Below are 20,816 nucleotides of genomic sequence, written 5' to 3' on the forward strand. Positions count from 1 at the left end.
TGTGGGAATCTTCCCGGACCGGGGCACGAACCCGTGTCCCCTGCATTGGCAGGCGGACTCTCAACCACTGCGCCACCAGGGGAGCCCCCTGTGTAACTCTTAAACCCAGTGGTGCGACTTGTTATGCAGAGGACGTTGTGGTGACTGGTGTTGCCCTCCTGCGACTCCATCACATGACATCTCATCTTTGCTTCTGAACCACGTCATGTTCTTATATTAGAGGTTTGACTTACAAGGATAGTTGCTGGTCTTCTTGGTCATGGGAGCAGTACATAAGAACTCCTTGTTTATCTATAAAATTACAGCTTAAATACTTAATAATTTTGAATTATAAACAACATAGTACATGGTTGAGGGCAAAGTTCAGAGCAATATGAACAACTAGATACAAATTAGGTTCCTTGGGCTTCCCTGGTGGCGCAGTGGTTGAGAGTCTGCCTGCCGATGCAGGGGACACGGGTTCGTGCCCCGGTCCGGGAAGATCCCACATGCCGCGGAGCGGATGGGCCCGTGAGCCATGGCCGCTGGGCCTGCGCGCTTGGAGCCTGTGCTCCGCAACGGGAGAGGCCACAACAGTGAGAGGCCCGCGTACCACAAAAAAAACAACAAAACAAATTAGGTTCCTTCCTAAACAGTGGTTTCTAAGAGCAGGCATTTAGAGCAAACATCAGACTTGTCTCATGGTACAAAGAGGCCAAAATATCTAGAGGTTTGAGCCATTTAAAGGATTGCTTGGTGCTTTGTCACTCTGCTGGCAATCTCCATAAGTGAAAAATGTCCTTTAATAGCATTGGTCTAACCAGGGCTTCCTGATTTTGCTTTAAAAATTTGTTTTGTCTCTGTTTTTCTTACCCATGATCCCACCACCCATTGTGTGCGTGTGTAAGGGTGTGTGTAGATGTTGTGTATAAACTGGGTCAAGCATACATTCAGAGAGGTTGTGGGGTTTTAGGAGGATGGACCCTGGGATTGTGTGAAGAATGTGCACATGCGTGTGTACAGTGAGTGCGTTTATCAGTAGGAGCTGTGGTTTGGAGGTGAGAGTGTATGTGTGCATTTGATGGTGTGATGGGAGTTTGTGTGTATGTGTGTGTGTGGGATATAATTCATGTACTATAAAACTTACCATTTTAAAGTGTATACAATTCAGTGGTTTTCGGTATATTCACAAGGTTATGCAATCATCACCAATATCTAATTCCAGAACATTCTCACCACCCCAAAAAGAAACCCTGTGCTCATTAGCAGTCACCCTTCATTCTACCCCAACCTTCTCCCCCAGGCCCTGGCAACCGCTCATCTACTTTCTGTCTCTATGGATTTGCCTCTTCTGGACATTTCCTATAGATGGGATCGTGTAGTACGCGGTCCTTTGTGTCTGGCTTCTTTCATTCGGCACAGTGTTTTCAGGATTCGTCTATGTTGTAGCATGTGTTAGTGCTTCATTCCTTTTTATAGATGATTATTTTTATTTATGATATTCTTTTGTATGGATAGACCACATTTTATTTATCCATTCATCAGTTGATGAATGACAACTGGGTTATTTTCAGTTTGGGGCTATTAAGAATGCTGCTGTGAACATTTGTGTACACGTTTTTGTGTGAACATGTTTCCAGAGGTAATCACTTAACATTTTGGTTATATCCTTCTCAGATATTTTCTTTGTGAATGTATGCATGTGTTTACATATAAATATCTGTGTTTTTGCAAATGTGGAATTCTAGTATGCATATTGTTCTATAGCACGCTTTTCCCTTCTTGGCGGTGTATCTGCGGAGGTGTTTTTCAAGTCTTTCGTTATTTTAACCCATTCACCTCTGTTGTGGTGTGTCTTTAGTAATCCAGGACTTTACTTTGCAGGTCCCTATCACTGTTCAGTCCATCATCATTCAGTCTCTAAATAAAACGCTAACCCGACTGGAAGACACTGACACTGATGTATTGAGGCCGCTGGTTCTTGTCGAGGCTGGGCATGATAAAATCTGCACTAACATCATTCTTGAGGTAGGTGCCCAATTTGGCTTTGAAAGTTTGCTCTGTTTGTGGGCGACTCAAGCTGCGTGGTGATGAGGGGTAACTGGACACCCTCCAAAGGGGGCTCTGGCCATCTGATGGTATCACTTTTCTTGTCTTGGCCTCCTGCTTCCCTTTATCCTGTCTCATCAGAGGTCGCTTCTTTGTCTCTGAAATAATCGTGTGATTTTTCTCCACAAACCTAGTAACTTCAAAGGATACATCGAAATTTGTTGTTGCTGCTGTTGTGGTGGTTTTTTTAAAAATATTTATTTATTTGGCTGTGCTGGGTCTTAGTTGCGGCACACAGGATCTTCACAGTGGCATGCGGGATCTTTAGTTGTGGCATGCGGGCTCCTTTAGTTGTGGCATGCGGGCTCCTTTAGTTGTGGCATGCGGGATGTAGTTCCCTGACCAGGGATCAAACCTGGGCCCCTTGCACTGGGAGTGCAGAGTCTCTTAATCACTGGACCACCAGGGAAGTCCCACTGCTGTTATTTTATTTTTTTTCGTTTTTTTTTTTTTTTTTTTAAACCCCACATTTGTTTATTTATTTATTTTTGGCTGTGTTGGGTCTTCGTTTCTGTGCGAGGGCTTTCTCTAGTTGCGGCAAGCAGGGGCCACTCTTCATCACAGTGCGCGGGCCTCTCACCATCACGGCCTCTCGTTGCGCAGCACAGACTCCAGACGCGCAGGCTCCGTAGTAGTGGCTCATGGGCTAGTTGCTCCGCGGCATGTGGGATCCTCCCAGACCAGGGCTCGAACCCATGTCCCCTGCATTAGCAGGCAGATTCCCAACCACTGCGCCATCAGGGAAGCCCCCACTGCTGTTATTTTAGCACATTTATCTACACAGATAGGCTGATTACATTCTGCTCAGACCAGCTGATTTGGAACTTACGTAATTGGGCACAGAAAGGCTTAGATGCCCCTGTCTGTCAGCTGGGGCTGATGCTGAGGTAACACCTCCCATAATCCGATTGGACAGGAGAGAAAAGCTTTAACATGTGGAGGGAGAAGTAGGAAAGGATTTGCCTCCTAGATACATGCTTTTTTATCTGAGTTATTAATACAGGTACAGAAATTTATTAGAAACAGGTGTATTTGAAGTATCATTTTGTTTTTTAGGTGAAGTATAGCCTCACGTATACAAATGCAGGTGAGATAATAAAAGCTGATGTCTTTGTTCTTCTGGGAGCAGTTAGCAGTGCAATGGTTCCATTCCAACAAAAGTTTGAAATTTATTTTATTCAGGTAAGTTTGATCAATTTTGTATAAGTATGTAATTGCCAAGTATAAAGAAATCATGACTTAGTGGGAAAAAAAAATCTCAAATTCGAAGTATTACCACATCTAACCATTTGTATGGAACAAAGGGCTTGCATGTAGCCTGTGGAGTTTGTAATGAAATCAAGCCAGAGTGCTTGTATCTTTTCCATTTGGGAATAAGATTCTCTTCCACGTGAGCTTGTTCTTTTACAGCATGATGTACTCCTACACTCAGCAGATATATTTATAGTTCTGAGTAGGGAGAGAGATTCTTTTATTGGTTGGTAATCCCACATTTTATTATGAAAACCATTTCATTTTCTCTCTGCCATTTCCTTATTAAAATGAGAATTACTTGGGGCATTTCTGCATTGTCTTCCAGCAAAATACAAAGCCAGTTGCTCTCAGTGGAAACCCTGGTTATGTTGTGGGACTCCCGTTAGCTGCTGGATTTCAGCCTCAGAAGGGATATCCTTTTTGGCACCATAGAGAAGCTTGATTTCCCTGTCCACGTGTGTGGGCTGCACTTCTTATTGCTGAGAGTCCTGAGGGCTGGACTCGAGAGACCAGTCTCGCCAGAACTTCCTGTGGGTGGCTCTGCCTGCACAGCAGGTGGGGCTGTGTGGAGCCTGACAGTGTGGAGCAGTACGGCCCAGGAGACTGTCAGTGTCTTACAGTGAAAATCTTAAGACAGAAAGCTTGACAGACATTTAGAGGTATTTAATTTTATACTTAAACAGAGACTCTTAAACAAATTGAGTGATTTTGAAAATTTGGAGTTAATTTTGAAGGGCCTGTTTCTGAGAAGTTTTCTCTTGAGGATCTCCTAATCAAGGAAAATAGTTATAACTATTTTTTGCCTTCTTCTGGGAAATAACTGTCAAAATTCCCGAGACCTAGAGGAAGGGATATTTGGGTCTCTCTCATGTGACTCATGTGACACCATCTCCTAAGAATCAGCTGCTTTAGTACTGGGCAACTCCCTTAACCTTCTGTGAATGTCTGGGATTATGCAGACCACAAACAGATATGGACAACTTACTCTTCTTCGTAGCACAGCTGAGCAAGACTGCTTAGCAATAGCGGGGATCCGGACCCCAGTATTATTTGGTTACAACATGCAATCTGGCTGTAAACTCAGGTAAGAGAGTAACTTGCTTCTGTGGGAGCCCATTTGTGTTGGTCAGAAAACAAAGCATTCTTACCCTTCGCATTTTAATCAGACCTCTGCATCAGCTGACAAGCTCATTAGCATTATTATTAGTGGGTAGTAGCAACAGTAACAATAACTTACAATGATGTAGTTTTGGTTTTCTAATTTTAATTCTCATAACCATAAACCATTTGTCATGATTCAAAGGAAAGCGTTACAACCCTTGCGCTTATCAAATACGGCAGAGTAAAAATCTCAAGGCGTATGTTTTGTTTCTAAGGTGGCATAGCTCTTGAGTTCATAGCAAAAATATGTTCTCTGAAAGTCCTCCCTTTATTTCTGAAGTTTAATGTACTCAGCACAACAAACCCAATGAGAGGCAGCCTGAATGTGATCTGTTTTTAATTTATCTTTTTATTATCAAACATAATGTAAAATGTCAAACAGCTCTTCATAGCTTGTTCTAAAGACAGCAGTTCTTACCTTCATTTCCCCCATCCCAGAGACAATCACTTGCAACTCTTACAGCTGATTTTTTGGAAATTCCAATATTTTTTGGAAATATTTAAATAACCCACCCGTAATGCTACTTCTTGATTTTTTTGGTTTTATGACTTATTTATTTTTAATTTTAATTTTTTTATTCGAGTATAGTTGATTTATAATTTCAGGTGTACAGCAAAGTGATTCAGTTATATTCTTTTCAGATTCAGATTCTTTTCCTTGGTAGGTTATTACAACAATTGAACATAGTTCCCTTTGCTATACAATAGGCCCTGTTGCTTATCTATTTTATTATGACTTTTATTATTTATTGAGTTCCCACTGTGGAAGATGAAGATTTGGCTCTTTCTCCTTTGATCCCCTACCCCACCACCCACTCACTTCCCATCCTTATGTCTCCCCAGGGTATCTACATCATTATTTTGGTTAGAACAATATTCACCATTTACATCATTCTGATTGCTTTAGACTAGCATTTGTCAAAGAGGGTTCCATGGGATACATTTCCATAACATGTCAGCAGGGGTAAGTCTGTGGTCCAGTATGTTTGGGAAACACCAAATTAAAGTTAAAAACATGATTCCTTACTAAGTAAGCACTTCTCAGAGCCTTCAGTACGCCAGTGTACTTCAGGGGGAACATGGGTATGCAATAGTTCCCAAATTTTTGGCCATGGAACCCTTCTTGTACAGAGCCTCTCCATGGAATACAGTTTGGGAAACATTGTTTTGGATTCATCTCCCTGGCCAACCAAGATTTCACAAAGTGAGAGACACTTTAACTTCAAAAAATCCCCTTTTAGAGAGTGAGAAAAGAAACTAGAGAGAATATGCGTGTTGTTGAGGGCTGTAAAAACTGCAGGTACGATATTCTATAATCAGAGATGTTATGGGTACTAACACTGTATTAAAGTGATGCATTTTGCAGATGTAACATAAAGGCTAATACCTTGTCTCTCATTTTTAGTACTTTTTGTGTACCAGAGAAATGTCAAAATAAAATATGACCCTGACACTTATTTAAAAAACAAAAACCAAAAAACTGCAGGTCTGAACAATCACCTCATTTGGTTGACCTTGTTTTCTTTCCCAAAAGACTGACCAAAGCTATCACGTGTCGGCTGGTAGCGCAGAAGGTGGAGAGCCTGCTGAAGGGCCAGGGCTTCCCAGATTATGTGGCCCCTTTTGGAAATTCCCAGGCTCAGGATGTGCTGGACTGGGTACCCGTCCATTTCATCACCCAGACGTCCCACATGAAGGTAAAGGGGGAGAAGTTGAAGGCCACATGCTAGTGGTCTCTCCAACGTGCACCTGCCCCTCACTGTGGGGAGGTAGAGGCAATGGGGGAGCTGGCGGTGGGGGGCTCTGGGTAGGAGCTTGGGCTTTGTCGTTAGATGAGCCTGGATCTTGAACACTGATTTTGCCCCTAGTTAGCATTGTCGCCTTCGGCCAGTGGTTTTACAGGTTTGAGCCTCTGTTTCCTCATCTGATAGCTATATTACTGACCTCATGGGCTTGTTGAGAGTTACATGAGGTAACATTCATGGTGCCTAGTGGTCACTCCATAAATGGAAACCACTACCAGTCACCATCCTATTCCTTGTTGGTGTTATGTAAGGCCTTCTCTAGGCATCGTGAGATGATAGGTAAATGTCAGGACTGTTTCAACAAGACTTCCGTCTGCAAAGCTGTCTCATCCATTGTTCCCTGGTCTATAAAAGCAGTCCGCATGTCAGAGCTTTCAATTCTAAAGTTCCCAGAAGAGTTTAATGGAAGTTGACGTCCTCCAAATAGGTTCTGGATCGCGTGTGGTTCTTCTGCCCACCTTCTTCTTTTGTCTCAGCAGTCAGAGTGGGGGCCAGCCCCCGTCACCGCAGGCGTGCTCCCCATCTTATCCTTTAATTGCCCGGCTTTTTCTTGTCACAGTTTCTTCAGGCCTCTCATTACCTGCTTAGCACATTTAAAGCATGGGGATACTGGGGTTGAGGACTAGCTCCGATCCCGCCCTCCCCACCGAGTCCCCAGCAGGGACCCGTGGTTGCTCAGTCCCTGCTGTTCGGCTGGGCCTTGGCTCAGCTCCGCTGCCTCAGTGAACCAGGCGAATTGCTTCTGGTTTCTCAGAGATGGTTAAGACATCCCGTTATTAGTTATCCCTCAGAAGGGGAGACGTAGGTTGGGGGGAGAGGGGCAGCAGTGCAGACACCAGCACTGCTGGGGTCTGCGCTGGTCGGGGAGCTCAGAGGGCCTGGAACGGGTTCGGTACCAGCCTTCTAGGCATAGCCCGCACGAGAGCATCTGCTAAGCTCAGTGGATACCAGCTGTGTGTTGCATCTTTTCCTAATAACGGGATATTCTCAAGGATTTTTCAGCTTGCAAATTTCTTAAAAGGCAGTTCTAAGCCAGGGAATTCCACCCGTGCCTTTTTGGCAGGCACCAAATTTAGCAGGCCTGCTAGCTTTTCATGCCCTAAAGAGATGTATTTTTAAAAACTTTTTATTGTGGAAAAATGTCACAAAAGTAGAATACTCCAGTGGAACTCCATCTCCCCGTTGGGCAGCTTCAACATTATTACATTTGCCAACTGACGAGACTGTAAAGGCAGGAAAGAGGTCTGGAAGGCCCCCTCGCCCATTTTCCCCTTGGGGCTGAGCAAACAGGGGTCCTGGGCAGAGGCCTCAGGCCCAGGTCCCAGTGTCGCCTGAACTCGGGCAGCTTCATTTTGGCACCAGCGCTCTTGGTGCAGAGGGAGAGTTAACGTCTTTGACAGCTTAAGATGCCGCCTGTATACCCTGATGTAGCATCTTAATTGCCAACTGATGAAATCAGATAAGTGAAAAGGAAGCACTTGAATTTCCTCTAAGTGCACTTTAACATGATATGCAGTCAGGTTTCATTTCTGTCTGTTAATAATACCGTTCTCCCTCTCCCCCTCCCCCCGTGCCAACTTCTCTCCTGAAGTATCTCTGAGGTAGATGTAAACAGGCAGGTGCAGTTAGAGCTGTTAAGGCCCTGGAGGTTCCACAGTTGGGTATTGGGGTTACCACAGCTGCCAGGTAATGCTGGCCTCTTTAGAGATGGGAAGGGATGGAAAAATTATGCTTCAGGTGTTAAAATATTTTTGGAGCATTGAGTACTTTAAAATATGTGCTTTTTCTAAGCTGTTTTTATCTCATCTTCTAGAGTCTATTCATCCTCTTGTTCAGAACATTTTGTAATATGTGAAACATTTTGTAATTAAAACTCTGAACTGCAGATTAAGTTTGACTTGAGGTTGTTTAATACTCAAATTGATTAATGGCATTTTGTTTTGCAGGATTCTTGCCAGCTCCCAGTGGCGTTGGCTATAGAAGTGAAGTGGACTAAATACGGATCCTTACTGAACCCACAGGCTAAAATCGTCAATGTAACTGCAAATCTGATTTCAACCTCGTTTCCTGAGGTAGGCCTAATTTTAAAGGTATAGGTTAAGACATGAGTCCAGACAAAACTGTGATAGGTGAAATTTATTTTGTAAAAAAGATAATTAAAATTTAAACAATCTGGATTCTTAAAACAATTTAGCAGTCATTATCTTTTACTTGGAGAAAAAAACTCCCCTGAACACAGGGGTTTTATTCACATTAACATTCTTGTTTAGACTTGATCTTTAAAACTCTTGTCTTGAGTTGTGAATGACATCGATGTGTAAGAATAACCTGAGTGAAAATTGTATCTCTCCTCTGAGTTAATGGCTGATTAGCCCTCCACGTACCTACCAGGTTCATGAACCAACAGTGGTCGGGTGAGGAAGGAAATGAAAGCTGTCCCATCTTTGTTATCCTGGTGAACACACTGGATGGCAGGGCTTGCATCACTCTGATTTTTTTTTTATTACAGACCAACTCAGGAAATAAAAGGACAATTCTTATTTCCACTGCGGTTACTTTTGTGGATGTGTCTGCACCTGCAGAGGCAGGCTTCAGAGCTCGGCCAACCATCAATGCTAGGCTGCCCTTTAATTTCTTCTTCCCGTTTGTTTGACGTAAGTCATTAAATAGGGAAACAACACCACACCTGTCTAATCAAGCACGTGTGGGGCCCAGGGCTCCTCGGAGACATCCCACTTTATTATACGTATAACCCTTGAGGTTGCCCCCAGACCGACACACTTCCCCTCTCCACTCACTTCCCTCCTCTCTTTTCTCCCTTTGGGAATTTTATTCTACTTGCTTTGACTTTAGAAGGGGTCTGGCTTGGCCATTTCCAGTACTTTCAACACATAGGTCATATGCAGAAGCCAAGTTGCACCTTTGGGAAGAACGTAAAGAGAACAGACCTTGAAGTAGTGCAGGCGTTGAGGGTTTATCCAGTTTATTCATCCCCTGCTTTAATGTGAGTTATTTTTTAAAATATTATTTTTAGTTCAGGCTTTCTTTTCAGGTCCCGTTAAAATGAGTACAAAAATAGCAAGTTGCATAAAATCATGCAAGTAGAGTACAAGGCCTCATGAGGGGATCTTCCCCCAAATGTCATGTTAATTACTGTGGAGTCTTGGGTCTAATTGCTACTTCTGTACCAGGCACTGGAGCTAGCTTGCTCTCCAGCTAGTGGGCCGGTATAGGATGCCACAGAGTGATTCCAAGCAGCTGAACCTAGAAAGAATATAGTAGGAGGGCCCGCGGGAAGGAGAGAGTTTATTTTATACATTAATTGTACAGTAATTGAGAAAAATGTTGTCAGGGGGCAGAACTGGGTGGAGCCAGCTAAAAGCTGGAGGATGCAGAGGAGGGGCTGGGTACTTGAGAACAAGCCCCTTGGGGGACATTGTGATTAGCTGTTTAGAACGGCTTGGAAATAGAAAAGACTTTTCTAGAATGTGCCGATAACTAAGGTAGCTCTCTTTTTTCTCTTTTGTCTTTCAGAGTGGTTATATGAAAGGATGCACTGGTTCCTTAACATACATGTGAAATGTGAAAACTGTACATTTGATGAGATTAAGTTTTATATATAGCTAGTAATTGTCCAGCTTGTTGTTCATTTTCAAGCAAGAGTCAAGTGTTGAGCATGAGAAAAATATAGTTTATGATACATTTGTTAAACAGTGTGGGGTGGGAATGGGATGGGACGTTCTCAGTCACACCAAGGGAGAAATAGAGCCTCTGAAAGACTGTGTCCCCCAGAATCCGAGCTGGCGGCAGTGAGGCAAAGCCATCAAAGCAAACCTCTCCCCAACATGGCCCCAGGAGGGGCGGCTGTCTTCCTCGTCACAAGCCCGTGAGGCAGGTCTTCCCTTTGGGGTGGAGCAGGTATGCCTCTAGTTCACCTCACCAAGAAGTCCATGCTGTCTCAATAGCTTGTTAAGTCTTTCAATTTCTTGTTCCTGTTATTAGAAAAAGCAGACAAATAACTGAATTTACCTTCTGAGCCTCACCAGGGATGTGGCAGTCACAGAGTGAGCCCCAGACACGCACAGGGACGCAGAGCTGAATGAAAGCCATACTCCTCGTGCAATCAGTCAGCCGGGGCGCAGCAGCAATGGCAGTGAGGAGAGAGGCCTGGCGAAGCTGCAGGGAAGGAGGCAACGCCTAAACTGAATCCGAAAGGACAAGGAAGGCCTGACCGAGGGAAGTGGGCTCCGGGCTAAGGGCACTGAGTGAGCAGAGGCCTGGCCTGGAGAAGCTCAGGCTGGAGGGAGGGAACGATCTGTGTACAGAGGGCGTTTCCCCAGACACCTTCTTACCTTCTCAGAGCAGCTGAATTCAAGGTGTTGGATCTTGGTGGCCAGTTGTATATTTATCTGTTTTAACCTTAGTAGTTGCCGTTCAGAACGTGTCTTAACCGAGATAATTATCCCTGAAAAATAATTGCGATGGTCTCCATGATACTGGTCTCTAATTTAGCCCCTTGGGAAAAAACCTGTATTCCTTACAAATGTATAGCTGGGAAGAGTGGTGACAAGTAAAACAGTCATCATGGCTTAAAGGCATCAGAACTAGGAGGGTCAGATTTTTCATTTCTGAGCTACTCAGTACCCAGCTGCGAAATACTTCTTTGGCTTGTCCGGTGTGAGAAATCCTTAAAAGTAATCACTGATCAGATGAAGGTTAAGCTCCCTAGTAGGGGGCAGTTCACAGCAGTCTTGCTACTTAGCAGCAGTTGTTCAAAAGGCACTAAGTGCAAGCCTGGAAATGCTCAAGCTTGGGGTTGGGACTGTCACTTTGCCAACTTTCTGCCTCCAGAGTTGTGGCCAGGTTAGTTGTCAGGCAATGACCTGCATCTTGGCTTGGGGGCCGGGGTGGGGGTCCCAAATGCCCACACCACACTGTGGACACGGCCTCAAAGACTGGCTGCAGTGGGGCCGCTCTGCCCCTTTCCAAGTGTGAGTGACGGAGTCCGGACCCTCCCCCACACGTGTGGCGCCCACAAGGCCTGGGAGTAGCCGTCCCTGGTCCACAGTGTTCCTGGTTGTCTCACTGAATCCGGTTTAGCCTTGTGTTGCTTCAGTCACGCTACTAAATTTGATAGCAATGTAATAACGGGCAATAGCCAGTCGTATGCCTCGCTGCCATTTAGACAAAGAAAATGAACAAATCTCACAACAGTGTGATGTGAGAGTACTGGGTAGTAACTGCTTCATGAGTCATTTAGAATCAGTCATGGTCTATCTACCTCACATAACCTTTGCAGAGAGTATTTTTCTGTTAGATTAGATGAAAAAGTCGACATAAGCATCTAAAATATTATCTGAAAAGGCTCCATTATTTCCTTTGACAGAACCCAAATAAAGGTTCTTAATAGGCTTTACTTTAATCACTAGATCTGAACTGGCCGCCCCCAAAGCCCACATGCCCTACAGGGCCGCTCGCACAGCCCCTTCCCCGGCCGGGTGGCACCACAGCAGGCGGCCACAGAGCCCGGGAGGCACGATGGGGCTCACTGTGCCCAGCAGGGGATGGGCCTGCTTCCAACAGGCTGCACTGTCGCTCACTCAGTGTCCTGACAGCGACCCACAGCCCGACGTGTTGGGGACTAGTCTAGGGATTCCCAACCCTGCCGGACACCCAATCATCTGGGAGTGCTTCACAGACGGACCCCTCCCTCTGGGCTCCGCACCAGACTCTCCACTTAAAGTGTTGAGGGTGATTCTGATGCGGCAAGTCCGAGGACAGGCATTTGATCAACTCTGACTAGTTCGCTGATGGCTGAACCGCTAACCGGTCACTAGGTCCACATAAAATCGCAGCACAAACGGCTTCTCTGGCATGGAGGCTCCCTGCACCAACAGAGAGTGTGTGAGGAAGAGGATCTGTACCTGAAATACGGTAAAGCAGTATTTTCCCAAGTGTGTCCTCCAGAGCCAGAGTCTACAGCACGCTCATAGGTGTTATTTCCTCCCAAAGTGTTGAACTGGTCAACTTGGAAAACAATTACAGTTCTCAGAGCCTTCAGCGCGCTAGCTCGTGTTGTGACTTTCTCAAAGGGGGTAGAGTCTAGTGTACAGCATTTCTCAGCTTCCTTGCTCCCCTTCCGAAGGTTCCCCTCCCAAGGTGGGATGGGGTTTGGTAGAACACTCTCCAGGAAACACCAAATGAAAAACAAAGGTGCTTTGGGAACCAAGCCGGCAGGGATTGATCAGGGACTAGTCTAACCCTTGCCATAAACATCTTTCAGTAATCATAGAAATGAGAGTTTGAAGGAGAAAGGCACTTCCTCTCAGAGCACATGTCCTGATGTCTATTTGTAGCCACAAAGGTGACAGTGGGACATCAAATCAGACCACTTCATGTTTCTCTTGGTTGCCAGGAGGAGGAGGACCAGGGCCTCTGCGCCCCTTCCAGGCTCCACCCACTGTCCCATCCCCCGCCCCCCCCAGCCCAGGAGCACAGGGGACATACCGTTGATGATCCGGGCCACCCGCCACAGGCGGAGCAGAATCAGCAGCCCTAGAGCCTCAAACTCGTGCTCCCGGAAAAGGAGGACAACGTCGAGGACGAAGGAAACCACCACGACGATGGCGTCCAGGATTTCAAACTTGTGGTGAAAGAACTCCAAGCGGAAGACAAATATTTTAAAGAAAATCTCCATCATAAAAAAGGTCAAGATGGCAATGCTCATGTAGTGGAACACCTGAAGGGGACAAGGAGATACAGAATAGACTCAGGCTGTCATGGGCTGGGGCAGGTCACACGGACGAGCTGGCCTTGAATGCACCTGCCCGGTCACCGAGAGAATCCATTCATTTGACCAATCCCAAATTCCGGCCGGCACCAGGCGCTGTTCTTGGGCTGGACTGTGGCTGGGAACAGCACACACGTTGCTCTCTAAAGGGCAGTGGGGCAATGGCAGTTGAAAACATCCACCATGCCCTTTGGCCCTGCAAAGCTCATGTGTGCACAAAGACAGTAAGGATATTTACTGCAACATCATTTGCAGCACAAAAGATTTTCTACATTGTTTGGAGAACAACAGAAATGTCCACTAGACTAGGGCACTTGTTAAATGCATTATGGTACCTCCACATGGAGCATTATGCAATTGTTCAAAAGACCAAGGCTGATCCGTATGTATCAACTAGAAATGATGGTAAGATGGTAAGTGAAGAGAGTTCCCAGATCTTGATTTATAAATACTAGCCTTCACTAAAGTAACCTTTTTCCATTCCGGGGCAGGGAAAGTACGAATGAGCTGGGACATCATCCGGGGCCAGAAAACAAGGAAACGCTCAAAGGCTATGGAGTCATGTCAAGAGGACAGAGCAGTCGGCTTGAAGAGGCTCACAGTGACCAAATTTGGGACAGTTTGGATATTTAGTATTTAGGGGGAAGTGCCGTGATGTCTAACTTTCGAATGGTCAGACAAAAATAGATGGGTGTGGGGTGGGTTTGTGGATATGTATATATATAAAGAAAGCAAATACAGCAAAATGTATATTTGCCACTTTTCATAATAAAAAGTAAAGAAAGAGGCACAAGACAGTGAGTATAGGAGGTATATTACTGATTCTATTAAACAACAGAGGGAGAGGAAAGATAATCATCTATCTATGGGAGGACTTGGGTTGGCACAGAAGAAAACGTTAACGGCTGCCGTGGTGAAAGGGGCCACAAGTAGGAAGGAAGTTTAATATTTTCTGCCTGCTCTTTTACCATTTGAAAAGACATTTTTTCATTGTCCACTGAATTTTTTTCAAAGGGTGTGGGGAGATGCTTTTAAGCCCCTGGCCTTCTCCCCAGTTACTGGTGATGGGCCGCACAGTGCATTTTCAGTGTGTCCACTGCCCTTTGGGTCAATGTCTGGGGTGGGCTCAGGCAGGAACTGTGAATCAGGGAATAAATGGTGGGTACATCCCCCAAATGGCTCCAGCACAGGGACCACATCAGAATGTTGACAGGAGGAAAAACAGCTCATCTTCCTCTGGGGGATGGGAAGGAATCATGCTCCTGGTTTGATAATCAGTGACAAACTCCAGCTCAGTGGTCTAGGATAGCTCAAGGTTCAAGCCATCAAGTGACTTGAGGAGGTTTCCTGCTTGTAGTAAATTCGTATATATAATTGGGAAAGGAAGACATTTTCTCTGCTCTTTGACTGAAAGCACCCAATCAAACTACCCTCAAATAGACCTGGTTACTCCAAGGCAGGTGCTGCCCCACCCTGCCCACCCACAGAGTGAACCACATTAAAGGGCTGCGGACACAGTACCCTGGCGGCATAGTTATTCTTGTCAGGCTGGATGATCTTCAGGTCCAGAACGAGCTCAGCGAGCACCAGGAGGGCATCCAGAATGACCAGGCAGATGATGATAACCTGTGGACCAAGGGAAGAAGCAAGAAACCATGAGACCTAAATGGGGACCCTCCTTTCATCTTTAAGGGCTGGAAACATCTGAGTGAAACCACTGGGGAAAGATGCCAAGGATGGTAGGCCACTGCCCACAGCCCGAGCGCCCTGCAGGGAGCCTGCTGGGGGCCAGCTCCTCTGGACAGGAGCCCCTCCTTCCAGCCCTGGGCAGTGCCTGTCCTAAAGCCTCTGTGTGGCTCACTGACTGACCCTCGGTCACCACTGGTCTTTCTCTTACTCATAAATTCACTGCTTCTCAGCATCTCTCCAACCAAACTGCTAATTCCTAGATGGCAAAAAATACTAAAGTTTCTAAAAGCGTTTATTTTTCTAGTTCTGGGGATTGCTCTTGCCAGGTTACGCCCAGAACAGATGCTCAATAAGCAATTTAAAATTTAAAACATCCAGCCTCAGAGATATGGCCTCCTTCAGGCAGCTGGGTTAGAGTGACGTCCACTGTGCCCATGAAAGAGCTTCTGGCTGGAGCCATGAGGTACCCACCCCAACTCCCATGTGCTCGCTGGGCGTGAAGGGGGAGGGAGTCCTGTGTCTCCTGGAGAACAGAGAAGAGCTGCTGTAGGAATGACAATCCGGTGGGTTTTGTGACCTGCTGGAGGGGGGAGGAAGGTGGGGACTAGGGTGAAGTGAGTGGGTGGTCATATCGATGACAGTGGGGGTAGTCATGGTGACGGAGGTGGTGATGATGGTGAGGACATTAAAGGGGTGGAGGTGATGGCATTTGGGGAGACCCTGGGGATGACATGGTGCTGGTGGAAATGGCAGCAATGGGAGGAACCCCAAAGGACACTGTGTGACCCTTCTCTTCCCTAGGAAATACTGGACCATCACTTACTTCCCCCAGGGCCTTGCCTTTTACACTCTCAGGTAGATAGATTTTGATCTCTGAAAATTAATCTGCCATTATCTTGGCAGTTTCTACAGTTTCAGGGTGAAATTAAACAAGTTCAGGCCTATAAAGAGTGGACTATTAAACCTTTTGACCATTTCAACCTGTAGTAACTATTTCAGTAATTAAAGTATTTGATGACATGGTTTATTGTGAAAATTGTATGGCAAAGTGCTTTGTAATGAAGTTTTCAGACAAATCCAAATTCAGTAGCTTAGTAAAGGTTCAAGGGACTTCCCTGGTGGCTCAGTGGTTAAGAATCCACCTGCCAATGCAGGGGATGCAGGTTCGATCCCTGGTCCGGGAAGATCCCACATGCCACGGAGCAACTAAGCCTGTGCACCACAACTACTGAGCCTGCGAGCCACAACTACTAAGCCCGTGTGCCACAACTACTGAAGCCTGCGCGCCTAGAGCCCATGCTCTGCAACAAGAGAAGCCACTGCGATGAGAAGCCCGTGCACTGCAATGAAGAGTAGCCCCTGCTCGCCACAACTAGAGAGAGCCCACGTGCAGCAACGAAGACCCAACGCAGCCAAAAAAATACTCAAGCCTCAGGTGAGGTCCTTCTTTCCTTCTTTCTTTCCTCCCTCCCTCTTTGGTTTTTAGACCTAAAGGGATCTAAGAGCTCATCTGGTCTAAAACCAAGGCACAGAGTTATTAAAAACAGACTGAATATTCAGCCATAAAAAAAGAATGAAAGCACTGACACATGCTACAATGTGGATGAACCTAGAAAATATTATGCTAAGTGAAAGAAGCCCAACAGAAAAGACCACATATATTTTATGATTCCATTTACATGAAATGTCCAGAATAGGCAAATCAATAGAGACAGAAAGTAGATTAGTGTTTATCGGGGATTGGGGGTTATTGTTTAATGGGTACTAGATCTCTTTTTGGGGTGATGGAAATGTTCTGGAACTAGATAGTGGTTGACAGTTGGACAACATTGTGAATGTACTAAATAAATGCCACTGAATTATTCACTTTAAAGTGATTAACTTTATGTGAATCTCACCTCAATTTTAAGAAGTGAGAGAGAGAGACCCAAGGTCACAAACTATAATGCCCAGGTCCCAACTGCAGCCTCTATGAACTAATCCCTAAGGCCCTGAATTTGCCAGTTGACAAGGCAGTACTAGTTCTGAAGGGAGCCACATCACAAAGAAAAATGCTGAGGATTCAGGGAAGCTGGTTAATTCCAAATCGTCACTGGAAAATGGCTGTGCCTAGCCTCAGCACGCAGCAGCACAGAGCGTGGACTGTGAGGCAGCCAGTCCTGGGCCGGCTCCCCCGTTAGCCTGGACCTTGGGCACAGTTCTCAACTCTGCTGAGCCTCAACGTTAACTCTAAGCTTCAGCTTCCTTCAGGGGATAATGGGCTTGGCCACATTTTCTACCCTGAGTGACAAGGGGAGCATCGTGTGAGACAATGTGTGAGGAGAGCTCAGCAGAGGGCCCGGCCACGGTGAGCAGGTAATAAAAGTGAGGCTCCTGGCCTTCTGGCCATCCTCCCCTAGTCCAGCTACCCTGCCCGTTCGTACAGAGGCCTGACTCACCCCAAATTCTCTCCCTTGGTTGGTTGTGCCATTCTGTGGGAGAAGTGACAACAGTTAACTATATATCATGTCACCTTGGTCACCTCAAACCATGGGAATAGGTGGAGACTGCACCCAAGAAAGGGATTCCAGAATCTTTGTATGCTGACTCTATCTGCAGAGATCAAACCCTTAAACCCTCACCCCTACTCCAAGGTGGCCTCCCTGCTTCTACTCTGGGCCCCTCTACAAACTGCTCATGTCAACCCCTCCCCACCCCCATACTCAGAACCTTCGATGGCTGTCCACTGCCCACGGATGGCCTTCCAGTGCCTCCTCTCCCTCTACTGGATACATAGAAGCCACGAGGACCCTTCTCAAATCCTCGAATACTGAAGACCCTTTCCTCCCCCCGGGCCCTTTGCAAACATGGCCCCCTCTGCCTGGGAAGCTCCTCCCCTCCCATCCACAGAGCTCACTCCTGCCCAACCTTGAGGTGTCAAGTGAAATGTCACCTCCTCTATCACACGTCCTCCACCTCACAGCCTAGGTCGGGTCTCCCCCACCCCCAAGATCTCTCAGAGCCCCCTTCAGTTTCCCTACAGAGGACTTCTCTCCACTTGATTCCAGCATCTGTCTGATTAGTGGAATGCCCACCTCTTCACGGACCTTTAATCCTCCAAGAGTGAGGGCAGGGACATGCCCACCACGCTCACTGCTGTACCCCTGGCACATAGCAGAAGCTAAGAAGCGACTGCACTGCTGAGTGAATGAATAAACATCTCTACTCTGCTTTCCCCCAGAGCCACGGGCCCCTGGGGGGCCCGGTCAGGAGAGGTGGGACCTCCCAAGGGCTCCCCTTGCAGCTGGAAGGAAGCTGGCTCCTTCCTTCTCTCCTGAAATCGAGGGTTTGGGAGTTCAACACCAACAACTTAACACCACGTCTTCTCTTCTGTCAGAGCCACAGAGGAAAGCACTAAGCTGTCAGGAGTGCTGTGTTGCCTGCTTTGTTTCTGCAAGTCACACGAGAGTGGAAAAAAAAAGACTAAAATAATTCCTTCTTTCTATTTTACCGTGGAACAAAGTCAGTGACGGGAGAGGCAAGGGCTGCTTCTCTCTGCTTCCAGGGGGGACGTTAGCTCTAGGGAGGGGCTGGATTATCGTAGTTATCCCTGCAGCAGGGACCCCAAAATGGCTCCGTTCAGGGACTGGGCTGACAAGGAGCCTCCTGCTTTCTCCTGGGACTCAGAACATGCTTCCAGACACCTGCCTGCCCACATCGGGGACGTGGGGTGGGGTTCAGACAGGGCTGGCCAGACTCCACCCGCGTTTGTCCTTCAAAGTCGGCAGATGTTGGGACAGACATTGAACCCTGTAGAAGTCCCATTCCCTTTGCTATTCTTTGAAGTCTGCGTCTCCCTCTCAGGGTCACCCCATAACCACACCTGGAGGCTGGCGGTGGGTTAAGCAAGGCAGATATTTTTGGCATCACTTCACAAAAGAAGAGACTGCCCCCCCACCCCAGTCTCCTTTGTGTGTGTGTGGTAAATTTTGCATAACATAAAATTTACCATTTTAACTATTTTAAAGTTGGCATGAAGTCCAGAGGCATTAAGCACATTCACAAGGTTGTGCAACCATCACTATTATCTAGTTCCGGAACGTTTTCATTCCTGCAAATGGAAACTCTGTATCCATTAAGCAGTCACTCCCCCACTTCCATTCCCTCCAATCTGCTGTCTCTGTGGATTTACGTGTTCTGACATTTCATATAAATGGAATTATAAGACATGCGGCCTTTTGTGTCTGGCTTCTTCCACTTAGGCTCACGCTGACAAGGTTCATCCAAATTGTAGCCTGTGTCAGTGCTTCAGTCCTTTCTATGGCTGAGGACAGAGAGATCACATTTTATTTATCCATTCATCAGGTGATGAACTTTAATTGACTTTTGGATGAGGACTTATTTTGCCCCAGACCACATGGGACCTGCCCAGCACATGGTCAGTGCTCAGTAGATGTGTGTGAAGAAGCTGGAGGCAGAGATGGGCCCCCACCCTGCCCTCGTGACTCTTTGCTGACGGCTCTGCCCCACCCCAGGCATCTCGGGCCTCTGCCCACCTACCTGAAACCTGTGGGCGCTGAAGAGCTTCCTCAAAGTGGTCCTGAAGTCGAGGCGGGGCCTGGGCACGGGGGCAGGGGCCTCGGCAGGGTCGGCAGCTCTGCCCTCCGTGCCCGAGGCCGGTGTGGGCGGTGGCTGCTCCTCCTCCTCCTCCTCTTCATTCTCCCACTTCTTGTAGTTGATGTTCCACGCGTGGTAGTCATCCCCAACGACGGTGAAGTGCTTCAAGAACTTGCTCATCCTCTCGGCGGGAGCCACCCTGGCCCTGCGGGTGACTGCCTGAAGGGAGGGGACAGAGAGGAAGCGCTCAGGTGGCCCGTCTGTCACTCTGGGGGAGCAGGGCCCCCACTGGGCCGGGCCACGGGGTGAAGACAGTCCCTGTGCTCAGAGCACCGTGCAAGCACAGACCATGAGGTCACAGTGGTTTCTCGTGCATTTATTTTTGGAATCCAGGGTCTCAGGGCCGCTGAGGCAACAGGAAACCCCAGATTCCGTCAGGCCTGCCACCGTGGTCTGGTTGGCAGTAACCAACAGGAGAGGTACTGCCACCCAGTCGCAAAACACCCACCACGGGCCCTCATGTAAATACTGGAAGAGCAGCCCATGGTTCAGAGACATCACAACCTAAAACCCCAGAGGTGAGAGTTGGCAGGGCGGGGAGAGGGCAAAGGCAAAAGTAAAAGTACCCAAAGTTTCACACAAAAGTGAAGCCACCCTCCCCGCCTTCCATGCCACAGATCAGTCCTGGAAAGGTCTGAGCAGCAAGCGGATTTTTCCTAAGTTCAGCCAGTGCTGTTTTAAATACATTATGGACAGTTGTTTAAAGACGGATGGACTTCAAAGTAAAAAAGCAAATATCCTCCCATTCCTTTGCCCAACTTACCCTACCAGACATCAAATTTTTTATAAAGTTCAATAATGAAAACTTTCAGGTATGTTTATAAGAATAGGCAATATGATCAGCATAACAGGAAAAAAGAGCCCCAAACAGACCCAGGTCCCTGTGGGAACCTGGATGTGATGGCAATGGCAGTCCAGATCAGTGAGAAAACACTGGAGAGGTTAGGATATCTGGCTTTCCCAACAGGGAAAAAAAAAAAATCCCTACCTCACACCACACACAGAATAAATTTCAGTTGTGTTAACCTATATAAATGTATTTTAAAAAACTTTAAAAGTCTTAGAACAAAATACAGACAAGTATCTTTATGACCTCAGGTCTGGGAAGGACTGCTTAAATAAGACACAAAACACAAAAGAAATGGATAGACCTAACTCATCAAAGCTAAAAACTTTTATCTCTCGCTCTCTCTTTCTCACACACACAACTGTACAAAGTCAGATACACCACAGACTGGGAGTAAATATTTCCAATGTATTTAACAGACAAAGTTTTAGTGTCCAGAATATATAAAGAACTCTTACCCCAAAAATACAACTCCATGTAAAATTAGGTAGTGGATATTAACAGGCAGGTCACATGAGAGGAAACC

The 20,816-nt window shown here is 46.6% G+C and overlaps 2 protein-coding genes across 8 annotated transcripts in view; one reads left to right on the plus strand and one right to left on the minus strand.

Annotated features, from left to right (window-relative positions):
• The window catches only part of TCTN1 (tectonic family member 1), a 33,424-nt gene extending 18,829 nt beyond the window's left edge, over nt 1-14,595 (plus strand). Inside the window, exons 8-15 of one of the 4 annotated variants that reach the window (XM_082641371.1) lie at nt 1,864-2,007; nt 3,145-3,270; nt 3,668-3,753; nt 4,286-4,426; nt 6,038-6,200; nt 8,255-8,380; nt 8,818-8,962; nt 13,590-14,595. In XM_082641371.1, the coding sequence (XP_082497497.1) occupies nt 1,864-2,007; nt 3,145-3,270; nt 3,668-3,753; nt 4,286-4,426; nt 6,038-6,200; nt 8,255-8,380; nt 8,818-8,961 (930 nt within the window). In that variant the 3' untranslated portion in view covers nt 8,962; nt 13,590-14,595. Of the gene's footprint in view, nt 1-1,863; nt 2,008-3,144; nt 3,271-3,667; nt 3,754-4,285; nt 4,427-6,037; nt 6,201-8,254; nt 8,381-8,817; nt 8,963-9,842; nt 9,984-10,354; nt 10,601-12,723; nt 12,813-13,589 lie in introns of those variants that run through there. The other 3 variants (XM_082641372.1, XM_082641373.1, XM_082641370.1) reach the window with 3 other exon arrangements.
• Nucleotides 10,171-20,816, minus strand: part of HVCN1 (hydrogen voltage gated channel 1) — a 34,131-nt gene continuing 23,485 nt past the window's right edge. For all 4 annotated transcript variants that reach the window (XM_082641380.1, XM_082641378.1, XM_082641377.1 and 1 more), the window contains 5 exons: nt 19,327-19,602; nt 14,620-14,724; nt 12,816-13,047; nt 10,661-10,773; nt 10,171-10,300 (listed from right to left, as the gene is read on the minus strand). In XM_082641380.1, the coding sequence (XP_082497506.1) occupies nt 10,235-10,300; nt 10,661-10,773; nt 12,816-13,047; nt 14,620-14,724; nt 19,327-19,602 (792 nt within the window). In that variant the 3' untranslated portion in view covers nt 10,171-10,234. The remainder of the gene's footprint in view (nt 10,301-10,660; nt 10,774-12,815; nt 13,048-14,619; nt 14,725-19,326; nt 19,603-20,816) is intronic.

This window comes from Mesoplodon mirus (assembly GCF_964341445.2).
Source record: "Mesoplodon mirus genome assembly, chromosome: 13".
In the NCBI taxonomy this organism is placed as follows: Eukaryota; Metazoa; Chordata; class Mammalia; order Artiodactyla; family Ziphiidae; genus Mesoplodon; species Mesoplodon mirus.